General features: G+C 44.6%; 1 protein-coding gene across 4 annotated transcripts in view; it reads left to right on the top strand.

Moving 5' to 3' along the window:
* USP13 (ubiquitin specific peptidase 13) overlaps nt 1-20,232 on the top strand; it is a 94,520-nt gene continuing 74,288 nt past the window's right edge. For 2 of the 4 annotated variants that reach the window (XM_033959470.1, XM_033959473.1), the window contains exons 1-2: nt 1-159; nt 12,539-12,664. In XM_033959470.1, coding sequence (XP_033815361.1) covers nt 49-159; nt 12,539-12,664 — 237 coding nt within the window. In that variant the 5' untranslated portion in view covers nt 1-48. Of the gene's footprint in view, nt 160-9,279; nt 9,335-12,538; nt 12,665-20,232 lie in introns of all 4 variants that reach the window. The other 2 variants (XM_033959472.1, XM_033959471.1) reach the window with 2 other exon arrangements.

The following is a 20,232-nucleotide window of genomic DNA, read 5'->3' on the forward strand; positions in this document are numbered from 1 at the left end:
CCGGCAGGCGCTGGAGGCCGGGGCTGGCAGCCCGGCAGGAATGCGAAGATGGCCGCGGATCTGGGCGAACTGCTGGTGCCCTACATGCCCACCATCAGGGTCCCCCGGACCGACGACAGGGTCTACAAGAGCGAGTGCGCCTTCTCCTACGACTCCCCGGTAAGCGAGGCAGATGGGGCTTGGTTCCCACTGTTGGCAATGGGTGGCTGCTCATTTCCCTCCTGGCCTCTTACCATCCCGCTACTTTTTTTTTTTTTTTTAAACTAACTTGCGAAAAGAGCCCCGGATCGAGTAGCTCCGCTTGAAAGCACAATGTGCACTCGAACAGCAGCGCGTGAATTTGTGCTTGGAAATAGGGCGCGTTATTATTTCGCGTCTCTTCTGATCTGGGGGAGCAGAAAGTGACTCGGCTGTCTGGCGTTCATGGTGCCCGGCTGGAGTCGGGGCTATTTTTAGCCACCTCAGCTCGCCCCCGTCCCGAGCACGGCACAGATGCCTGCAAAGGAGTCAACCTTCCTCACTGACCGTGAAAAGTTCAACTTGAGCTTATGTTGGTGAGATTTTGTACATGCTTTTGGAGAAAAAATAAAGACAATTTATCTTGCAGAAAGTTGAGGCTCTTATCAGCTGATACTGTCTGTAAACTGACCGTATATTTCTTGACTGGCTTTCGGGAGTTAACGCACTTTTTTCCAGATCCAAAATAGAATCGGGAAAAGATTACATCAGTGGGAAAATACAAGCGTCTCATTACTGACCCTTCAGTGCGCTAGAGTGATATTGCGAGGGAAATTGTGAAGGTCTGATGGATCAGAAGTGAAGACAAAAGGCTCCTTTTGCGAAGCTGCGTTAGCGGTTTTAGCGCGCGCGAGACTTTTAATCACGCGCTAACCCCTGCGCTAGCCGAAAAACTACCGCCTGCTCAAGAGGAGGGGGTGGCGGCTAGCGCGGCCGGCAGCTCGCGCGTTATTATGCGCCTTAACCGCTAATGTGGCTTGGTAAAAGGAGCCCAAAGTATTGGTTTTTATTAAGCCCTTTTAGGTGAGTTCAGATGTGTCCATGGTTTGAATTTGTCCTGGCTTTTTTATTTTTTAAGTTCCCTTTTAGTAACCTGATCATCACAATCCCTAAAAATGTCAACTCCCTTCGGGAAGGGGTAAAACACGGACCTTACGGACCTCGCGGATCTAAAACCGCACGTCCTTAAAAATCCGAGATCCGTGCCACTTTTAGTCTCTGGCTCTGACGGAGCTCTATGCCAATTTAACTCCGACGGATCCTAGCATAGGGAGGGAAAAGCATTAGGATCCGTCGGAGTTAAATTGTCATAGAGCTCTGTCAGAGCCAGAGAGTAAAAGTGGCACGGACCTCAAAAGTGGTGCGGACCTCGGATTTTTAAGGATGTGACGTGCAATTCAGATCCGTGAGGTCCACGAGGGAGCCGGGGGCCTGAGCTGAGCTGCAGGGAAAGCGAAGGCGGATTTGTCAATGCACGGACCTCGGATTTTTAAGGACGTGCGGTTTTAGATCCGTAAGGTCCGTGAGGTCCACGTTTTACCCCTTCCCACTCCCTTCCCCTCCACCCCCCAGGTGTTGTCTTACTCCTTGATGACATTTTTTCATTAAATTTATTTATTATTAGTGTTTATATACCACTTATGGTTTAAGGGCTCGTTTTACTAAGCTGTGGTAGCGTTTTTAGTGCGCGCTGCCTCCCGCGCTACGTGGAAAAACTAATGCCAGCTCAATGGAGGCGTTAGCGCCTAGTACGCATGGCATTGCAGCGCACGTTAAGCGAGTGCTAAAACCGATAGCGCAGCTTAGTAAAAGGAGCCCTAAGTGGTTTACATTCAGGTGGGCTCACAATATATCTAATGTACCTCTAAAGTGACTTGACCAGCGTGGGTTTGAACCCACAACCTCAGGGTGCTGAGGCTGTAGCTCTAACCACAGCGCTACACCCTGAAAAGATGTCTTCATTATCCTCCGTGTGATTAGAGTGCCTTTTATTTACAAAGAAAAGCAAGATTGAAAAGGTCATTAAAAAAAGAAAGCAATTTGTTTTGATGTTTGCTGGACTTTAAAGAAAAGTGATTGGTAGTCCCAAGAAAATGCTTATTGTCGGAGCCCAGAGAAGGTTAGAAGGGGTCTCTGCAGTGGCTGCCACTTGTGTGATGGTTTCTTGGCGCACTTTCTGGTAGCGGGATGATTTGCTATTGCTTTCCCCAGTCATCGTTTCCCTCCCTCTCACTGAGCGTGTGGTGCAGTGGTTAGAACTACAGCCTTGGCACCCTGAGGTTGTGGGTTCGAATCCTGCACTGCTCCTTGTGACCCTGGGCAAGTCACTTAATCCCCATTATCCCCAGGTACATTATATAAGAGTGGGAGTCCGTTGGGACAGTTTGGGAAAAATGCTTCGGTACCTGAATAGTTTGTAATCCGCACAGAATTGTGAGATATAAATTATTAAAAATAAATAAGGCGAGATACTCATTTACCAACTGGAAGTGGATGGCTGAGTTGGCCAGAGGATGCGCAAATCAAGGGGGAGGGTGTGGCACAATGCATTCTTCCCAGATGTGCTGGCTTGTAGTCGAGTGCTCATGTCATCCTTTATAGTTTTATTTTTTTTTTAAGGTTTAATTTTTTATTTATTATGTTGGATGTTTTTTTTTTCTTTATTTCTTGGACCTTGCTTTCTGTACAAGTTTTACTTGATTGATTATATTTGAAAGTTTATAAATAAATAATTTAAAAAAAATAAAAATAAATTTATATACCACATAGAACTATGCGGTTAACATGTTGGTTACATACATAATATACTGATCGCCCTTTAGTTGCATAGATGTGGACAAACATCTTATCAATTAAACATTCAGCAATAAAACTAAAAAGGTAGAACCCAAAATATTCATTAGCATTGTATCTACAGGAAGAACAGAAATAGCAACGTTTTCATAGGAAAGCATTAACAAAGAGCTGTGTTTTCTTAAAATTAACCTTTCCAACACAAAATCGCAGTATGCCTGGCAGAGCGTTCCAAAGCTCGACACCCGCCACTGACATCATTTTATTGATGACTTTAAATCAGAACAACAATAAAAAGCATAACAGAACCATGTTCGTCATCTATTTTTTTTACAAATAATGCCCCCCCCCAGTTCTCCCAATATCTAACATGAAATCTGTCCATTGCTACATACAAAAGAAAAAAAAAAAGATGGCTACCTGACAACATAGCAGCTTCATAGAATAGTTTCCAATACAAAGAATGATGCATTGTGGAAAAGAACGGAGTAGAAGAGATGAACAGGGAAGAAACATCTGCTCCCCCCACTTCCCCGTTTGGTCTTTTTTTAAGAAAAATCTTTCTTGCTTTTCTAATCTAATCTTTGGTTTATATACCGGGTCATCTCTCAGTGGAGCTCGACTCGGTTCACATATAATTAAGACTAGAGTACAGAAAACGTAGGAGAAGGAAGAACTAATTAAAAACTAAAGTGCATAAAAAAGCATAAGAAAAATAACTATAATATTTTCATTTCATTGAGGCTGTAGTTAAACCATTTAAAAATTACGAGAACAACAAAGTTTTCAGGAATTTACAAAATAATTGCAGCTGACCTAAAAGCCTAATGGAGTCGGGAAGTTCATTCCAGATCTCTACTAACTTGAAAACAAAAGATCGACTGAGCTTCCCAGCAATTTAATTCCCTTAAAGCAGGGGTGTCCAATGTCAGTCCTCGAGGGCCGCAATCCAGTCGGGTTTTCAGGATTTCCCCAATGAATATGCATGAGATCTATTAGCATACAATGAAAGCAGTGCATGCAAATAGACCTCATGTATATTCATTGGGGAAATCCTGAAAATCCGACTGGACTGCGGCCCTCGAGGACCGACATTGGACACCCCTGCCTTAAAGGAAGGGAAGGCTAACTTGCATCTTTGTGTGTCTCTCAAATGGCAAAGTCAAAGGGTATTCCAACATAAGGGGACAAAAGGATCAAATATTCCATAGAGAAGCTTGAAGATTTTGCATGCGCATTTGAACTAAACTAAACTAAGCCTTAGGTTTATATACCGCATCTTCTCCACTGAAGTGGAGCTCGACACGGTTTACAAAGTTTAAAAAAAAAAATATGGGAAGAGAGAAGAGAAAGAGTTTACAAAGCATAAAAAGAGGGGATAAACTGGATCCTTAAGTGAACCGGGAGCCACTGAAGCTTGATCAACAAAGGGGAAACATGATAATACTTTTGTTTCCCAAATATGAGCTTAGCTGCAGTATTCTGTATTAACTGAAGTCGTTTTAGACTGCTCTTCTTAATGCCCAGATAAATAGAGTTACAATAATCTAAATTGATGTAGTTGCTCCTTAATTATTGTAAACCGCCTTGATGTTTTGACGAGGGGTGGTCCATAAGACCTCAAATAAACATAAACACAGAAGATCAGCCTGCTGCTTTCTTGTCAAGAGTTTAATATCACTATAGTAGATACAGGACTAGTGTCTGAAACCAGTTTTAAATGCATTCTGAGCTAACTGGATAATTTCCTAAAAGAGATGGCTTGGGGAAATCCACTGCTTATCCTAGGATAAGCAGCATAAAATCTGTTTCACTCCTTGGGATCTTACCAGGTACTTGGAACCTGGATTGGCCACTATTGGAAACAGGATACTGGGCTTCATGGTCTGTCCCAGTACAGCAATTCTTATGTGAGCCAAATATAGGACAATCAAGCCATTGTGACATCAATGATGAGGTTGGTTCTTAGGCATTGGTGGAATGAGGCATTATGACATCACAATATGAGCTCTGGAGTGTTGCTACTCTTTGGAGTTTCTTCCAGGTACTGTGACCTGGATTGGGCACTGTTGGAAACAGGATGCCTCATTCCACCAATGCCTAAGCTCCGTCCGCATCTCCACAAGCTTCAAACCCTTTAAAATCCTAAGTAGCAACATTCTAGAGCTCAGATTGTGATGTCATAATGCCTCATTCTACCAGTGCCTAAGCTCTGTCCTCATCTGCACAAGCCTCAAACGCTTTAAAATCCTAAGTAGCAAAATTCTAGAGCTCAGATTGTGATGTCATAATGGCTCATTCCACCAATGCCTAAGCTCCGTCCTCATCTGCGCAAGCCTCAAACACTTTAAAATCCTAAGTAGCAACATTCTAGAGCTCAGATTGTGATGTCATAATGCCTCATTCCACCAATGCCTAAGCTCCGTCCTCATCTGCACAAGCCTCGAACTCTTTAAAATCCTAAGTAGCAACATTCCAGAGCTCATATTGTGATGTCATAATGTCTCATTCCACCAAGCCTAAGCTCCGTCCTCATCTGCACAAGCCTCAAACACTTTAAAATCATGTGTTTGAGGCTTGTGCGGTTAAGGCAGAGCTTACAGGAATGGGGCAGGGACAGGGAAACTGAGTTCCTGCGGGGACAGGGAACAATTTGTCCCTGTGTCATTCTCTAGTCACAGGGAGCTGTAGTGGGAACCAAACCCAGTTTCCCAGGTGCTTAGCCCACTGCACTTGAAATCAGCACTGGTTAGTCTGACCCTTGTTCTGATGAAGATCACAGCAGCGGGTCGGTTATTCTCGATAGTGTAACCTTTCCACCTCTTGTGTTAGATATTCTGATGCCACAATATTTTTCAGTATGTTCACAAGGGGTAAGGTTGTTGCTTTATTTACAAATACTGCACATACATCCGTGGTTTAGGCTTTAATTTTCTCTTTTAGCATGCCATTGGGGAGATGAATGGATTTCTGAACATTTATAGTACAGTAGTACATTGTGGCCATAAACTATTTCATTCTGAAAATCTCAGTTGGCTCGAAGTCCTTAATTTGAATTGTAACTTAATATATCTGTAAATGCAGGCTTTCTCTGAGGTTGTGGTAAGAGCAGATAGCGTAGCTGGTTTTAAGAAAGGTTTGGACAAGTTCCTGGAGGAAAAGTCCAGAGTCTGTTATTGAGAAAGACATGGGGGAAGCCACTGCGTGCCCTGAATTGGTAGCATGGAATATTGCTACTCCTTGGGTTTTGGCCAGGTTCTAGTGACCTGGATTGGCTACCGTGAGAACAGGCTACTGGGCTTGATGGCCCATTGGTCTGACCCAGAAAGGCTATTATGTTCTTATGAATGATTGTGCTGTGAAATCTAGGCTGGGAGGACACAGGGCTTAGATAAGAACATAAGAATAGCCTTACTGGGTCAGACCAATGGTCCATCAAACCCAGTAGCCCGTTCTCACGGTGGCCAATCCAGGTCCCTAGTACCTGGCCAAAACCCAAAGAGTAGCAAGATTCCGGAACCCCATTGAGAGCAACATTCTAGAGCTGAGATTGTGATGTCATAATGCTTCATTCCACATTGCCTCATAGCCAACCTCATCAGTGATGTCACAATGGCTTGATTGTCTTATACTTGGCTTACATAAGAATAGCCTCACTGGGTCAGACCAATGGTCCATCAAACCCAGTAGCCCGTTCTCACTGTGGCCAATCCAGGTCCCTAGTACCTGGCCAAAACCCAAAGAGTAGCAACATTCCATTTAGAATCTCAGAGAATAACAAGATTCCGGAATCCTGGAGAATAACAAGATTCTAGAATACCAAAAAGTAGCAACATTCCATGCTACCTCCCTGGAGAAGCGGAGACTTAGAGGAGACATGATAGAAACCTTCAAGATCCTGAAGGGCATAGAAAAAGTAGACGGGGACAGATTTTTCAAATTATGGGGAACCACAAGTACAAGGGGGCACTCAGAGAAATTGAAAGGGGACAGGTTTAGAACAAACGCTAGGAAGTTCTATTTCACCCAGAACGCGCTTCCAGAGGCTGTGGTAGGCAGGAGCACGTTACAGGGCTTCAAAGAAGGTTTGGATGGGTTCCTAGAGGACAAAGGGATTGAGGGGTACAGATAGGAGTAGAGGTAGGTTAGAGTGATTCCCAACCCTGTCCTGGAGGAACACCAGGCCAATCGGGTTTTCAGGCTAGCCCTAATGAATATGCATGAGAGAGATTTGCATATGATGGAAGTGATAGGCATGCAAATTTGCTTCATGCATATTCATTAGGGCTAGCCTGAAAACCCAATTGGCCTGGTGTTCCTCCAGGACAGGGTTGGGAACCACTGGGTTAGAGGGATAGGAATAGAGGCAAGTTATAAAATTAATCAGGGACCACTGCTCAGGCAGTAGGCCTGATGGGCTGCCGCGGGAGCGGACCGCTGGGCGAGATGGACCTCTGGTCTGCCTCAGCGGAGGCAACTTCTTATGTTCTTATGTACCTATCCAGGGCAAGCGGAGGCTTCCTCCAGGAATTTGTCCAAACCTTTCTTAAAACCAGCTACGCTATCCGCCTTTACCACAACCTCTGGCAACATGTCCAGAGCTTAACTATTCTCTGAGTGAAAAAAAATATTTCCTCCTATTGGAAGGCTTCATAGGAATTTGGATAAAGAACAAGCATGATTGGGGTGTTTGGGAACGTTTTAATAGTGAAATTGCCAGTGATGGCCCGTCTTTCCAGTCCCCCCACTTTAAATTGCTCTTTTGTGCAATAGGATCCAGCAGCTGATATTCCCCCAGTCCTGTTGTTCACCTCCTGGCCCGTCAATTATCACCCCACGCTTGACTGTTTGCCTGCTCCTCCGTTATGGGGCACCCTTCCTGTTTCTTTGCTCAAGAAACTATCCTTAAGAAATTTAAGTTTTTTGTTGGAAGAATCCATTTTTTCACATTGGCTTTCAAGACTTTTAATTTTATGGTGACCTGAATTTCAGATCAGGAACCTGGAAGCATACTTAATATGAATGTATCTTGTTTGCGTGTGACTTTTTTATTTTTAATTATATTTATTTTGTAAATCGTCTTGATCTATTCACCAGAAAAGCTGGCATAGAAAGCTTTTTTTAAATTAAACAGACTTTGCACAAAAACGCTCCGTCACGGTTCACAAAGATGAACAGTCATCCACATGTACGATAAAACTCCCAAAATAGCAATCGCCATCATCTGCATATTCTAGACAGTAAAAAGTTTCTAAAATATGTTAGCTCTACATCATACTATATAAAAAAAAGAGTGCCTAAAAAGGAGAACCTTTCATGCTAAGTTTTCAATCTCTCCCCCCCCCCCCCCTGTAAGAGGGAACATAGGGCATTAAAGGATGTTTGTAAAGCTGGATTTAGGCTTGGTGGATTCCACTGTTGTAGCTTTTATCTTGGTTCTGGCTTCTGTTCCTATCACTCACTAAGCAACACTTGACAGTCTACAAGTGAGAGAACAAATGAAGGCGTGACAGGACGGTTGTCCCTCTCCTCCCAGCATCTTCCTAATCCTTGTGGATAAAAAAAAAAATCATTTTATTAGGACAAACGGTAATAAAAATAAATCCCTTCCAGTTCCTCTGGAAGACGAGACAGATTAGCTCAAGTGAATGTCCAGGTGAAATCCCTTAGCCTCGCTGCAAACGCTTTAACTGAAATTGGTCCTAGCCACTGGCCCTAATGGTGGTGTGCAGGTCTGAGACTGCAAAGAAGGTGATGGATGTCTGGAATACCCTCCTGGAAGAGGTGGGTGGGCAGTGGCGTAGTAAGAGGGCACATCATTTTGGTGGGGGCGTTGGAACCTCTCCTCCTTTCTGCCCCCATACCTTCTTGGTTCTTCCCTGGCATGAGTAGCACCTCCAGCCTCGGCTCTCCCTCTCACCGTGTGGAAACGGTCTGATTTGAAGATTATTCTGTCCAATGGGGATTTGAGACAGGTACTTCAAGCGCTGGTACTATTCCAGCTAGATTACTGTAATGGTATCTTTCTAGGTTTACCTCAAGTACGTATTAAAGCGTTACAAATGATGCAAAACTCAGCTGCCCGGCTTCTGGCTGGAGTATCTCGATACGAACACGCTACACCTATTAAAAAAAAAAAATTGCATTGTTTGCCGATTTTGTTTCATATCCAATTCAAAAGTTTTGAAACTTGTCCAGTGACATCCTGCCGAATGCCTAACACTATATGCTCCGCCAAGGACGTTGAGGTCACAGGATTGTTGGGTATTAGACACATCAAAGGAGAATATTTTATGATATGTGCGGACCAAAAAGTCATGTTTCTCTATAGCTGGACCATTTATGTAGAATGCGTTATCTGGTACCTTATGGTTTTGTAGAAATCTTTTGCAATTTAAGCTTTTTTAAGCTAATATTCTGCTTCTTGAGTTCATATTTTATCTTCTGAATGTCATCTTTTTTTTGCAGGTTATTAGATTTATGCATCTTGATTGAAGTAATGTAGTAAATGAGAGGATGAGAGGTAATTTATAGGTTGATATGGTATATGCTTATGATATTTGTTGCTGTATGGTATCTTTATGCTGTGCAAATCCTGAACTATGTATGTAATACTGTGAGCCACCTTGGATAAAAGACGGATTAAAAATGTTTTACATAAATAAGTCACTTCCTCGTCGCAGGCAGCAGGGTGGAAGTGTTGCTCGCGCCGGTGAAGAGTTAAGAGGTACAAGGGGGAAGGGAAGGCATACGCATGGCAAAGTGGGGTGGAGAAGAGAGCGGGGGCGCCATCTATCCTCGCTACGCCACTGGTGGTGGGGACAAAAACGGTAAGTGAATTAAAAAAAAAAAATGTGTAAAGTCGGGTTACACCAATCAGGAGCTGCGTGTCAAAGCAGCTCCTGATTGGTGTAGCCCAACTTTACTACAGGAAGAGGCGGTCGGAGCAGACTGCAAGTGATTTTCTTCACCCGCCGGCGCTCCAGCTGCCCTCTCCTGCCTTTTGACAGGCGAAAAACCGCATTCACGGTTTTTCAAAATTTGTGGGGGGGGGGGGGTTCCTGGAACGGAACCCCCGTGAATTCTGGGGAGTACTATACCACTTAAGTGGTTTACATTCAGGTACTCAAGCATTTTTCCCTATCTGTCCCCGTGGGCTCAGTCTACCTAATGTACCTGGGGCAATGGGGGGAACCCCCCCCCCCCACAAATTTTGAAAAACCGTGAATGCAGTTTTTCGCCTGTCAAAAGGCAGGAAAGGGCAGCTGGAGCGCCGGCGGGTGAAGAAAATCACTTGCAGTCTGCTCCGACCGCTTCTTCCTGTAGTAAAGTTGGGCTACACCAATCAGGAGCTGCTTTGACACGCAGCTCCTGATTGGTGTAGCCCGACTTTACTGCGGGAAGAGGCGGTCGGAGCAGACCGCGAATGAGCGACCTTCACAATTCAAACAGGGCATAGAGGAGTGTAACCTATACAGAGTGCCAGGTACAAGCCTAAACTAAGGTACAGAGTGGCAGGTACAATACTGGCTGCCTTGTTGGACAGACTAGATGGACCACACAGGTCGTCATCCGCAGGTTATCATCTACATCAGGGCTTGCGAGCTACTCTTAAAATGACCAAGTCAAAATGATCTACCAACAATAAAATTTAAAAATACCCATAAAGCACACTGTACGCAGAGAAAATGTTAATGATCATTTATGGTCAGGCTTTTTTCAGAGGTCAAGGCAGATGACTTTAAAATACGCAATGTCACCTCAGTAACAACTACAAAAGATAGACAAATATACGCCCTCTCCTTTTACTATACCACTATAGCTGTTTTTAGCGCAGGGAGCTATGCTGAATGCCCCACGCTGCTCCCGATGCTCATAGGCTCCCTGCGCTAAAAACCGCTATTGCAGTTTAGTAAAAGGGGGCCTTTGTGCAAAATATAGACAGCAGATATAAATTCTCAAAACGGACACATTTTGATCACTAAATCGAAAATAAAATCATTTTTCCTACCTTTGCTGTCTGGTGATTTCATGAGTCTCTGGTTGTACTTCCTGGGTGTACTGATAGATAGGACCCTGAAGCCATCGGCACAATGCGCGGCAGCGGCAAAGAAGGCAAATAGAATGTTGGGCATGATAAAGAAAGGAATCTCGAGTAGATCGGAGAAAGTTATAATGCCGCTTTATAGGGCAATGGTCAGACCACACTTGGAATACTCCGTCCAACATTGGTCTCCCTACCTAAAGAAGGATATAAAACTGCTGGAGAGGGTGCAGAGACGAGCAACAAAACTGGTGAAGGGTATGGAAAAACTGGAATACGAGGACAGACTTATAACACTAGGATTATTCTCCCTTGAGAAAAGGAGACTGCGTGGGGATATGATCGAGACCTTCAAAATACTGAAAGGAATCGACAAAATAGAGCAGAGAAGATTATTTACGTTGTCCAATTTGACACGGACTAGAGGACATGTAATGAAGCTAAGGGGGGACAGGTTCAGGACTAATGTCAGGAAGTTCTGCTTCACTCAGAGAGTGGTTGACACCTGGAATGCCCTCCCTGATGAGATTATTGCGGAATCGACCGTCCTAGGCTTCAAGAGCAAACTAGATGCATATCTCCTTAAGAGAGGCATGTAAGGATATGGTGGACTATAAATTACGACAGGTGTACACCTGGCAGGGCCTCCGCGTGTGCGGATCGCCGGACTTGATGGACCGAAGGTCTGATCCGGAGATGGCATTTCTTATGTTCTTATGTTCTTATGTTCTTATGTTCTGACTGTAAATCCAATATTTCTTTCTTTCTGCCTTCTGCATGCTTCCTCTCTTCCAGACCTCATTCCATTCCCCAACCACCATCTCTGTCCCTCCATGAGTCCAACTTTTTCTTCTCTCTCCCTGCCCCCTCCCCTTTCTTTTTCTCTCCCTGCCCCCCCAAGCCACCACCGCCGATTTCTCTCTGCTTCCCCGATGCCAGACCAGGCGCGTACAAGCGCTGGGCCCACAAGCCTTTCCCCCTAACGTCAATTCTGATGTCGGAGAGGAAGTTCCGGGCCAGCCAGGCAGCGATCGACTGGCCCGGAACCTCCTCTCCGATGTCGGAATTGACGTTGGGGAAGGCTTTGGGCCCGGCGCTTGTACGTGCCTGGCCTGGTGTCGGGGAAGCAGAGACAACAGAACACAAAGGTAACGCGAGTCTATCGCGGAGCCCAGAATGGGCTCTGCAGTTGACTCGTGTTGCCTGTGCGATCTACTGGTCGATCGCAATTGACCTTTTGGGCACCTCTGATCTACAAATACAGGTCCAACAGCCTCTGGGGCTTACAGTGTTCTACACTAACCCTTCTCTCTTCAAAAGTTGCTTGTTTTCCGTGGAACTATCCCTGAATTTAAAAAAAACCCCAACAAACAAACCTCTGGTTTTATGAAAAGATTTATTTCATTCTCTGAAGATAATAAATAGAAATTAAATAAAACCAAAGAAAATAAGACGATACCTTGCTTTTTTTATTGGATTAGTTTACTACATTTTGTGATATTAAGTTAGTCCAATAAAAATGGTATCATCTTATTTTCTTTTTGGTTTTGATTTAATTTCTATATAGTGCCTTTAAAAGTGGACGTGACACAGCTACCCTGAAGAGAAAGTGGGACGTCGGATTAATGGGTCAGTGCAATTGAAAGGGTGTATTTATTCTGGCTTTTCCGTTTGTCTTTTTAGGAGTCTGAAGGAGGTCTCTATGTGTGTATGAACACTTTCCTGGGCTTTGGAAGGGAACACGTGGAAAGGCATTACAGGAAAACAGGACAGTGCGTGTATTTGCACCTGAAACGGCATGTCCGAGAGGTGGGTGAGACTGAATTCTCCTGGGTACGCTTAAAACTTTGTGTCTAGTCCAGTCCGAGGAGCAGGAATTCTAATTTTATTTATTTATTTATTTATTTAAAACGTTTATATACCGCGCATAGCCTACGCGGTCCACATGAGAAACATACATAAAAATTTGACTATAAAGACATACCCCCTCTTTTACTAAGGCACGCTAGCTGATTTAGCGCGCTAAATCAGCTAGCGTGCCTTAGTAAAAGAGGGGGTATGTCTTTATAGTCAAATTTTTATGTATGTTTCTCATGTGGACCGCGTAGGCTATGCGCGGTATATAAACGTTTTAAATTATATTCTATGGACATGTTAGCATTTAGCGCACGCTAAATCGGTTAGCACGCCTGAGTAAAAAGACCCCCATAGTAATTATAAAGGCAAATCCTATAAAACTTAAAATAACATCAAAGTACCCAGACCAAATCCTTGACCTGCCATAAACCTCACCTCTCAACCTCAGACAAACCCCATCACATAAATGCATTGAGAAACAGGTATGTTTATAGTTTCTTAAAGCCTAATCTGGACGTACATAACGTCAAGGTTCTAGCCAGAATGTTCCAAAGTTTCACCCCTCCCAACACCATAGCATCTCTAATCCTTGAATGTACAATTGTTTTAATTGCATGGATCTGTGGCATAGCCTCTTTGGACCGGGGCTCTCCCACTTGGCTCTGAGGCCTACCCAACAGTGGTGCATCCTTAACAGTAGCAGGCGGGATTATCAAGCCCCCCCACCTGCTGAAAACCTTCTCCCAATGGTACAAAAACGCCGCTCCAACTCCCTGAACTGCTGGCACATGCAGCCACACATGCTCAGAAACTGAGCAGGCGTTGGTGTCGGCGGTTCAGGGAGCTGAAGCAGACTGCTGAGATGGAGAGTAGCGCTTTTCTTCAGCTGATGGGGCTTGGGATCCCTGCCAGCTCAGGTTTTTTTTTTTTTTTTAATTTTACTGTTCAAAATATTTTTATTTTATATAGATAGGGTAATAACAATAGAAAAAGCTTCCAAGGAAGCCCGAAAAGAAGTGGAAGTGACAACTCCCATCAAGTATATCAAATTACAATAAGATAATATAACAGCAATAAAATACAGAAGCATCATACAATCTAGTCTTCTTGCAGTAATAAGAAAATACAAACACAAATAAGTTGGTAGGGTAGTGAATACAATACCATAATTGAGGTGGGGAAAGAATAACCCAGGATGATGTAGGAGACGGGGGGGGGGAGGGGGGGAAACACTTAGGCCCTGGGGCGGGGATGGGTGGAACTGGGTCTAGGGATCCGGATTTTCCAAACCGAAAATCTGGTGACCCTATATAAAACGCCTACCGTTATGCTCCTAGCCAATCTAGGTGCCTGACTTAATTTCTTAATTGGTGATGTTAATTGAACAGCACCACGAATGAGAAAATAATTTTCCGATAGCCAGAGAGTAGGAGTGGAGTTTGGGCATGGATTGAGTTAGACGCTGGTATTTTAGGCCAAGAAAACCCTGGCTTCATATACCAGCACCTAAGTTGTAGATGCCTGCTGGTACCTATCTCAATTTAGTCACTGTTAGACGCGATTCTACAGATGGCGCCTAACTTTGAATGACGTGGGTAGGTGTTGTTTTACTAGGCGCCTGCCTAGCTAGATGCCATTTATAGAATCGGGTCCTTGGTGACCACCCACTTCTTCTCTAGGCTGCTACTACTACTATTTATCATTTCTGTAGCGCTGAAAGACATACGCAGCGCTGTACATTTAACGTACAATAGACGGTCCCTGCTCCAAAGAGCTTACAATCTAATTTGGACAGACAAGACATCTCAGGGTTGGGGAGATTATGTTAGAGGAAACGATACAGTGGGTAAAGGAAGACTGCTAGGGATGGAGCATGACGTATTGATTCAGGCATATGGTGCGGCAAGAAAGACGGGACGGAGTCTGGAGTTGGCAGTGGAGGAGGAAGGTACAGGTAAAGAGGGGCTTGCCCGATGAATAGAGTTCATGGGGAGGAGCATAGGGGGAGATAAGTGAAGAGAGATATTGGGGGGCATCAAATTCTCTGGCTATGCTCGCAATCCTGCGAGAACTGACATCGGCACGCAGGAAGCAACGCATGGCCGAGATAGAGATCGAAAAGATCTGACCTGCACCGCTGACTACGATTCGAGGCAGCAGCGATTCAGGCCGTCCAGTGAGGGAGGTAAGGTGTGGGGGGGGGAATGATTTTTAAAACTTGTATACGCCGCCCCAGTTTTGCAAGCTGCACCCATTGGACCGGCTTGCAAAACCCATATTTAGGCTGCGGCCTATATATGGGGAAATACGGTTCATCAAAAGCAGAAAACCTGTGAGGGGAATCCGTGGGACTGTTGGATGACCAAGGAGCAAAAGGTGCGTTCAGGGAGGATAAGGCCATAGTGGAGAGACTGAATGAATTCTTTGCTTCGGTCTTTATGGAAGATGTACAAAATCTTCCCGAACCGGAATGGTTTTCAAGGATGATGAGGTGAAGGAATTGAAAGAAATCTCAGTGACCTTGGAAGACTTACTAAGCCACAAGATGACAAAATGCAACTACCGGTGTACTCGCATCAAAAGTGAAAACCCTAAAACACCAGTAACAATACTGAAACCAATATACAAGAAAGATAGCGCTGATAATTTAAAGACGGCACTTATCTTTGCGAAAACGCCACGATAAGAAGCCGGTGCTACTTGTTAAAGCCCTACCGGGCCTCCGTTTCACCCGGACAGCCAAGGCTTCATCGGGGGAAGAGCTGCAGTACCAGTTTTCAAATGTTCATTGAGAAAATATGGTGTTTTCACAAAGATAAGTGCCATTCTTTAAATGATCAGCGCTATCTTTCTGGTTTTCAATTTATGATTTAAGTCGAAGTTTGGTTTTCACTTAAAACTGCACAGAATAACGTCAAAAAAGCACGTGGACGTCCTGTCAAAAATGCTCCTTCCCATGTGCCTCGAGGACTGGACTAAGAACTTTATCTTCATTCCCAGCCCTTGAGGGCTGCCAGTGTTCAGGTTTTCAGGATACCCCTAAGCTAAGGAATAGACATGAAGGACATTTGCATGCAACGGAGATAGTAACCATTCAAGCCCTCGTGTGTGTGTATATTCATTAGAGGTAGGAGAAATACAGTGGGGGCAACCCAGTAATAGAGCCAAGAACACCTTGTTCCAAACTGAATTCTTTATTTTGTATCCAGCAGAACAGAGAGCAGTGCTTGTCCTAATAAATCAGTACATCTAGTGAAAGCACAAGTGATTCCTATCGCAATACTTTACATCTCATTTGCATATGTTCGATATACTGGACGTGAGACTCCTGATTGCAGTCACTGCCGCTAAAACAGTCAAGTCCTTCTGTATTCTTTATTCTATATCCAACAGAAGAGTTTCACTGGGAGCCATTTTTCCTTGGTCCTTTTTCAGTTGTCCGTGCTGTCTTGTAGGGAATTGGGCCTTCTATTGAGCTCTTTATTAGAGTACTCTGAAAACCTGCCCTGTTGACAGCCCTCAAGGGCCGGGAGTGAAGCGTTGGTGCTGGTCCGTCCCAGTCATGAGCTGCAACGAGTCCTGTTTATCCCGGTCCTCTTGGTCCAGCTTTGTTGCAGTTCACAAAGATGTAGGAGATCCGGGATGCCAGGGGAGAAACGCCATTGGCAGAAACATGCCTAACGCTATGGTCCGTGTATGTTCGGATCGGCGCCTCTTGTACACTGTACAAGTCGTAAAAAAACCATAGGAAGAGCCTTTCTGGGAGAATCCAAGGCCCATGAAACAAGTATTGTCTCTGCAACAGTGGCCAGTCTGGGTCATAAATACCCAGAAGATCCCACAAAGTAGATCCGTGTCCCACAGCTGCTTTTTTTTTTCCCCCCGGCAACGAAGTTAATGGCATTTTAACGGACTTTTCCTCCAGGAGCTTGTCTAATCCTCAGTTTCTTTCTGGTTGGATTCTGAGGACGGGTATTAAGTATTGCCTCCTTCTTACAGCAAAGAAGTTCGAATTAGCTTGGGCTCTGTTTTAATGGAAAACATTTTAGAGGGGTTGCAGCAAGTTATTGATGGGTCTGGCACGAATTTTATTTACATGGTGATGTGAGCCACCCAAAATATGTGAATGGCCCAAGCAGGAGAAGTAAAATGTACGAACCCAGTGACATATTTTTGGCCCATCTGTTGCCACCTGTTGATATAAGAACAACTTTTAATCCAGCTTGACATTATCGAAGCTACCCTGGTGCTGAACAGAAGGATGGTACATTGCATAAATATCAGTGTCGCACCCAGTGGCGTAGTAAAGGGGGTGGAGGACTGCCCCGGGCGCCATCTTTGTGGGGGCACTAGCATCTCTCCACCCCCCACAACAAGCTCATGCCATCCCGTCTCCGCCCCCCCACCTCATACCTCTTTAAAAACTTTGCGATCACGAGCAACTACCGTACCCTGCTGCTCGTGCCGGTCTGGCTCCCTTTGAAATCACTTCCGGGTTGCGGGGCCAGGAAGTGACGTAGGAGGGAAAGCAGCAGGCCACAGGAGCTGCTCGCACTGGTGAAGATTTAAAGAGGGAAGGGAGGGTGTGAGTGTAGCGAGGGGGGGGGGGACGGAGAGGAGGGCCCTAGGCGCCTCCCACCCTCGCTATGCCCACTGGCCACATCTGCAGCCTTGGAGAAGTTATTGCATCCATGTTTATTGTACGCACTCATGCACCAAAAATGGCCGTTTTGGGATGAAATGTAGTTTGTGGGGAAGTGGAGTTATAACGGTTAAGTTGTCCTTGATTTAATGTTTTCCTAAAATCACTTAATTCTTGTTTATAATCCCATCTGGCGGAATGTGACAGGCATGTGTGGGACCCAGTGGTTTTTATCACCAGTTGAGCCATTTGGGTTTTTATCTGGATATGTCTCACCTCTTGATGCCAGTTACACCGTCGTAAGGCATACATTGGGAAATCAGGAAGCCTGGAGAAACCCATAGTGACTCATATGGCCTTTTGTTTGGGTGTCAATTGTACATAGCTTGTGACCAATATGGAGAAGAAACAAGTTTCTGACATTTTCTGGCCCTGATCTGTAAGCAAGTAACACAAATGGAGGATGTAAGGCTGAGTTCTGTTCTTGTGGCCTAACCTGGCCTAACTCTCGGGAGATATCCAGCGGACCATGTTTCAGATGGGAGTGTGTGGCTCAGTGGTTAAATCTACAGCCTCCGCACCCTGAGGTTATGGGTTTGAACCCATGCTGCTCCTTGTGGCCCTGGGCAAGTCACTTAATCCCCTCATTGCCCACCAGGACAGACAGGGAAAAATGCCTGAGTACCTGAATACATTCATGTAAACCGTTCTGAGCTCCCCTGGGAGAACAGTATAGAAAACTGAATAAATAAATACCAGAGCTGGTATTGTGACATCATAATGCCTCATTCCACCAATAAGAGCCAACCTCAGCAGTGATGTCACAATGGCTTGATTGTCCTAGACTTGGCTCACTTTTACTACATTTTGATGTCTAGAATAGCGCAGCACCCTGAGGTTGTGGGTTCAAACCCACGCTGCTCCTTGTGACCCTGGGCAAGTCACTTAATCCCCCCATTGCCCCAGGTATGTTAGATAGTGAGCCCACCAGGACAGAGAAAAATGCTTGAGTACTTGAATAAATTCATGTAAACCATTTTGAGCTCCCAGGTATAGAAAATTGAATAAATAGTGTGAAAAGCTTCAGCTTCTGATAACCAAAGCTGGCATTGTGACATCATAATGCCTCATTCCACCAATAAGAGCCAACCTCAGCAGTGATGTCACAATGGCTTGATTGTCCTAGACTCGGTTCACTTTTACTACATTTTGATTTCTAGAATGGTGCAGTGGTTAAAGCTACAGCCTCAGCAACCCTGAGACTGTGGGTTCAAACCCACTCTGCTCCTTGTGACCCTGGGCAAGTCACTTAATCCCCTCATTGCCCCAGGTACGTTAGATAGTGAGCCACCAGGACAGAGAAAAATGCTCGAGTACCTGAATAAATTCATGTAAACCATTCTGAGCTCCCCTGGGAGAACAGTATAGAAAACTGAATAAATAAATAGTGTGAACCAGAGCTGGTATTGTGACATCATAATGCCTCATTCCACCAATAAGAGCCAACCTCAGCAGTGATGTCACAATGGCTTGATTGTCCTATACTTGGCTCACTTTTACTACATTTTGATGTCTAGAATAGCGCAGCACCCTGAGGTTGTGGGTTCAAACCCACGCTGCTCCTTGTGACCCTGGGCAAGTCACTTAATCCCCCCATTGCCCCAGGTATGTTAGATAGTGAGCCCACCAGGACAGAGAAAAATGCTTGAGTACTTGAATAAATTCATGTAAACCATTTTGAGCTCCCAGGTATAGAAAATTGAATAAATAGTGTGAAAAGCTTCAGCTTCTGATAACCAAAGCTGGCATTGTGACATCATAATGCCTCATTCCACCAATAAGAGCCAACCTCAGCAGTGATGTCACAATGGCTTGATTGTCCTAGACTCGGTTCACTTTTACTACATTTTGATTTCTAGAATGGTGCAGTGGTTAAAGCTACAGCCTCAGCAACCCTGAGACTGTGGGTTCAAACCCACTCTGCTCCTTGTGACCCTGGGCAAGTCACTTAATCCCCTCATTGCCCCAGGTACGTTAGATAGTGAGCCACCAGGACAGAGAAAAATGCTCGAGTACCTGAATAAATTCATGTAAACCATTCTGAGCTCCCCTGGGAGAACAGTATAGAAAACTGAATAAATAAATAGTGTGAACCAGAGCTGGTATTGTGACATCATAATGCCTCATTCCACCAATAAGAGCCAACCTCAGCAGTGATGTCACAATGGCTTGATTGTCCTAGACTTGGCTCACTTTTACTACATTTTGATGTCTAGAATAGCGCAGCACCCTGAGGTTGTGGGTTCAAACCCACGCTGCTCCTTGTGACCCTGGGCAAGTCACTTAATCCCCCCATTGCCCCAGGTATGTTAGATAGTGAGCCCACCAGGACAGAGAAAAATGCTTGAGTACTTGAATAAATTCATGTAAACCATTTTGAGCTCCCAGGTATAGAAAATTGAATAAATAGTGTGAAAAGCTTCAGCTTCTGATAACCAAAGCTGGCATTGTGACATCATAATGCCTCATTCCACCAATAAGAGCCAACCTCAGCAGTGATGTCACAATGGCTTGATTGTCCTAGACTCGGTTCACTTTTACTACATTTTGATTTCTAGAATGGTGCAGTGGTTAAAGCTACAGCCTCAGCAACCCTGAGACTGTGGGTTCAAACCCACTCTGCTCCTTGTGACCCTGGGCAAGTCACTTAATCCCCTCATTGCCCCAGGTACGTTAGATAGTGAGCCACCAGGACAGAGAAAAATGCTCGAGTACCTGAATAAATTCATGTAAACCATTCTGAGCTCCCCTGGGAGAACAGTATAGAAAACTGAATAAATAAATAGTGTGAACCAGAGCTGGTATTGTGACATCATAA

Source organism: Geotrypetes seraphini, chromosome 9 (genome assembly GCF_902459505.1).
Source record: "Geotrypetes seraphini chromosome 9, aGeoSer1.1, whole genome shotgun sequence".
Taxonomy (NCBI): domain Eukaryota; kingdom Metazoa; phylum Chordata; class Amphibia; order Gymnophiona; family Dermophiidae; genus Geotrypetes; species Geotrypetes seraphini.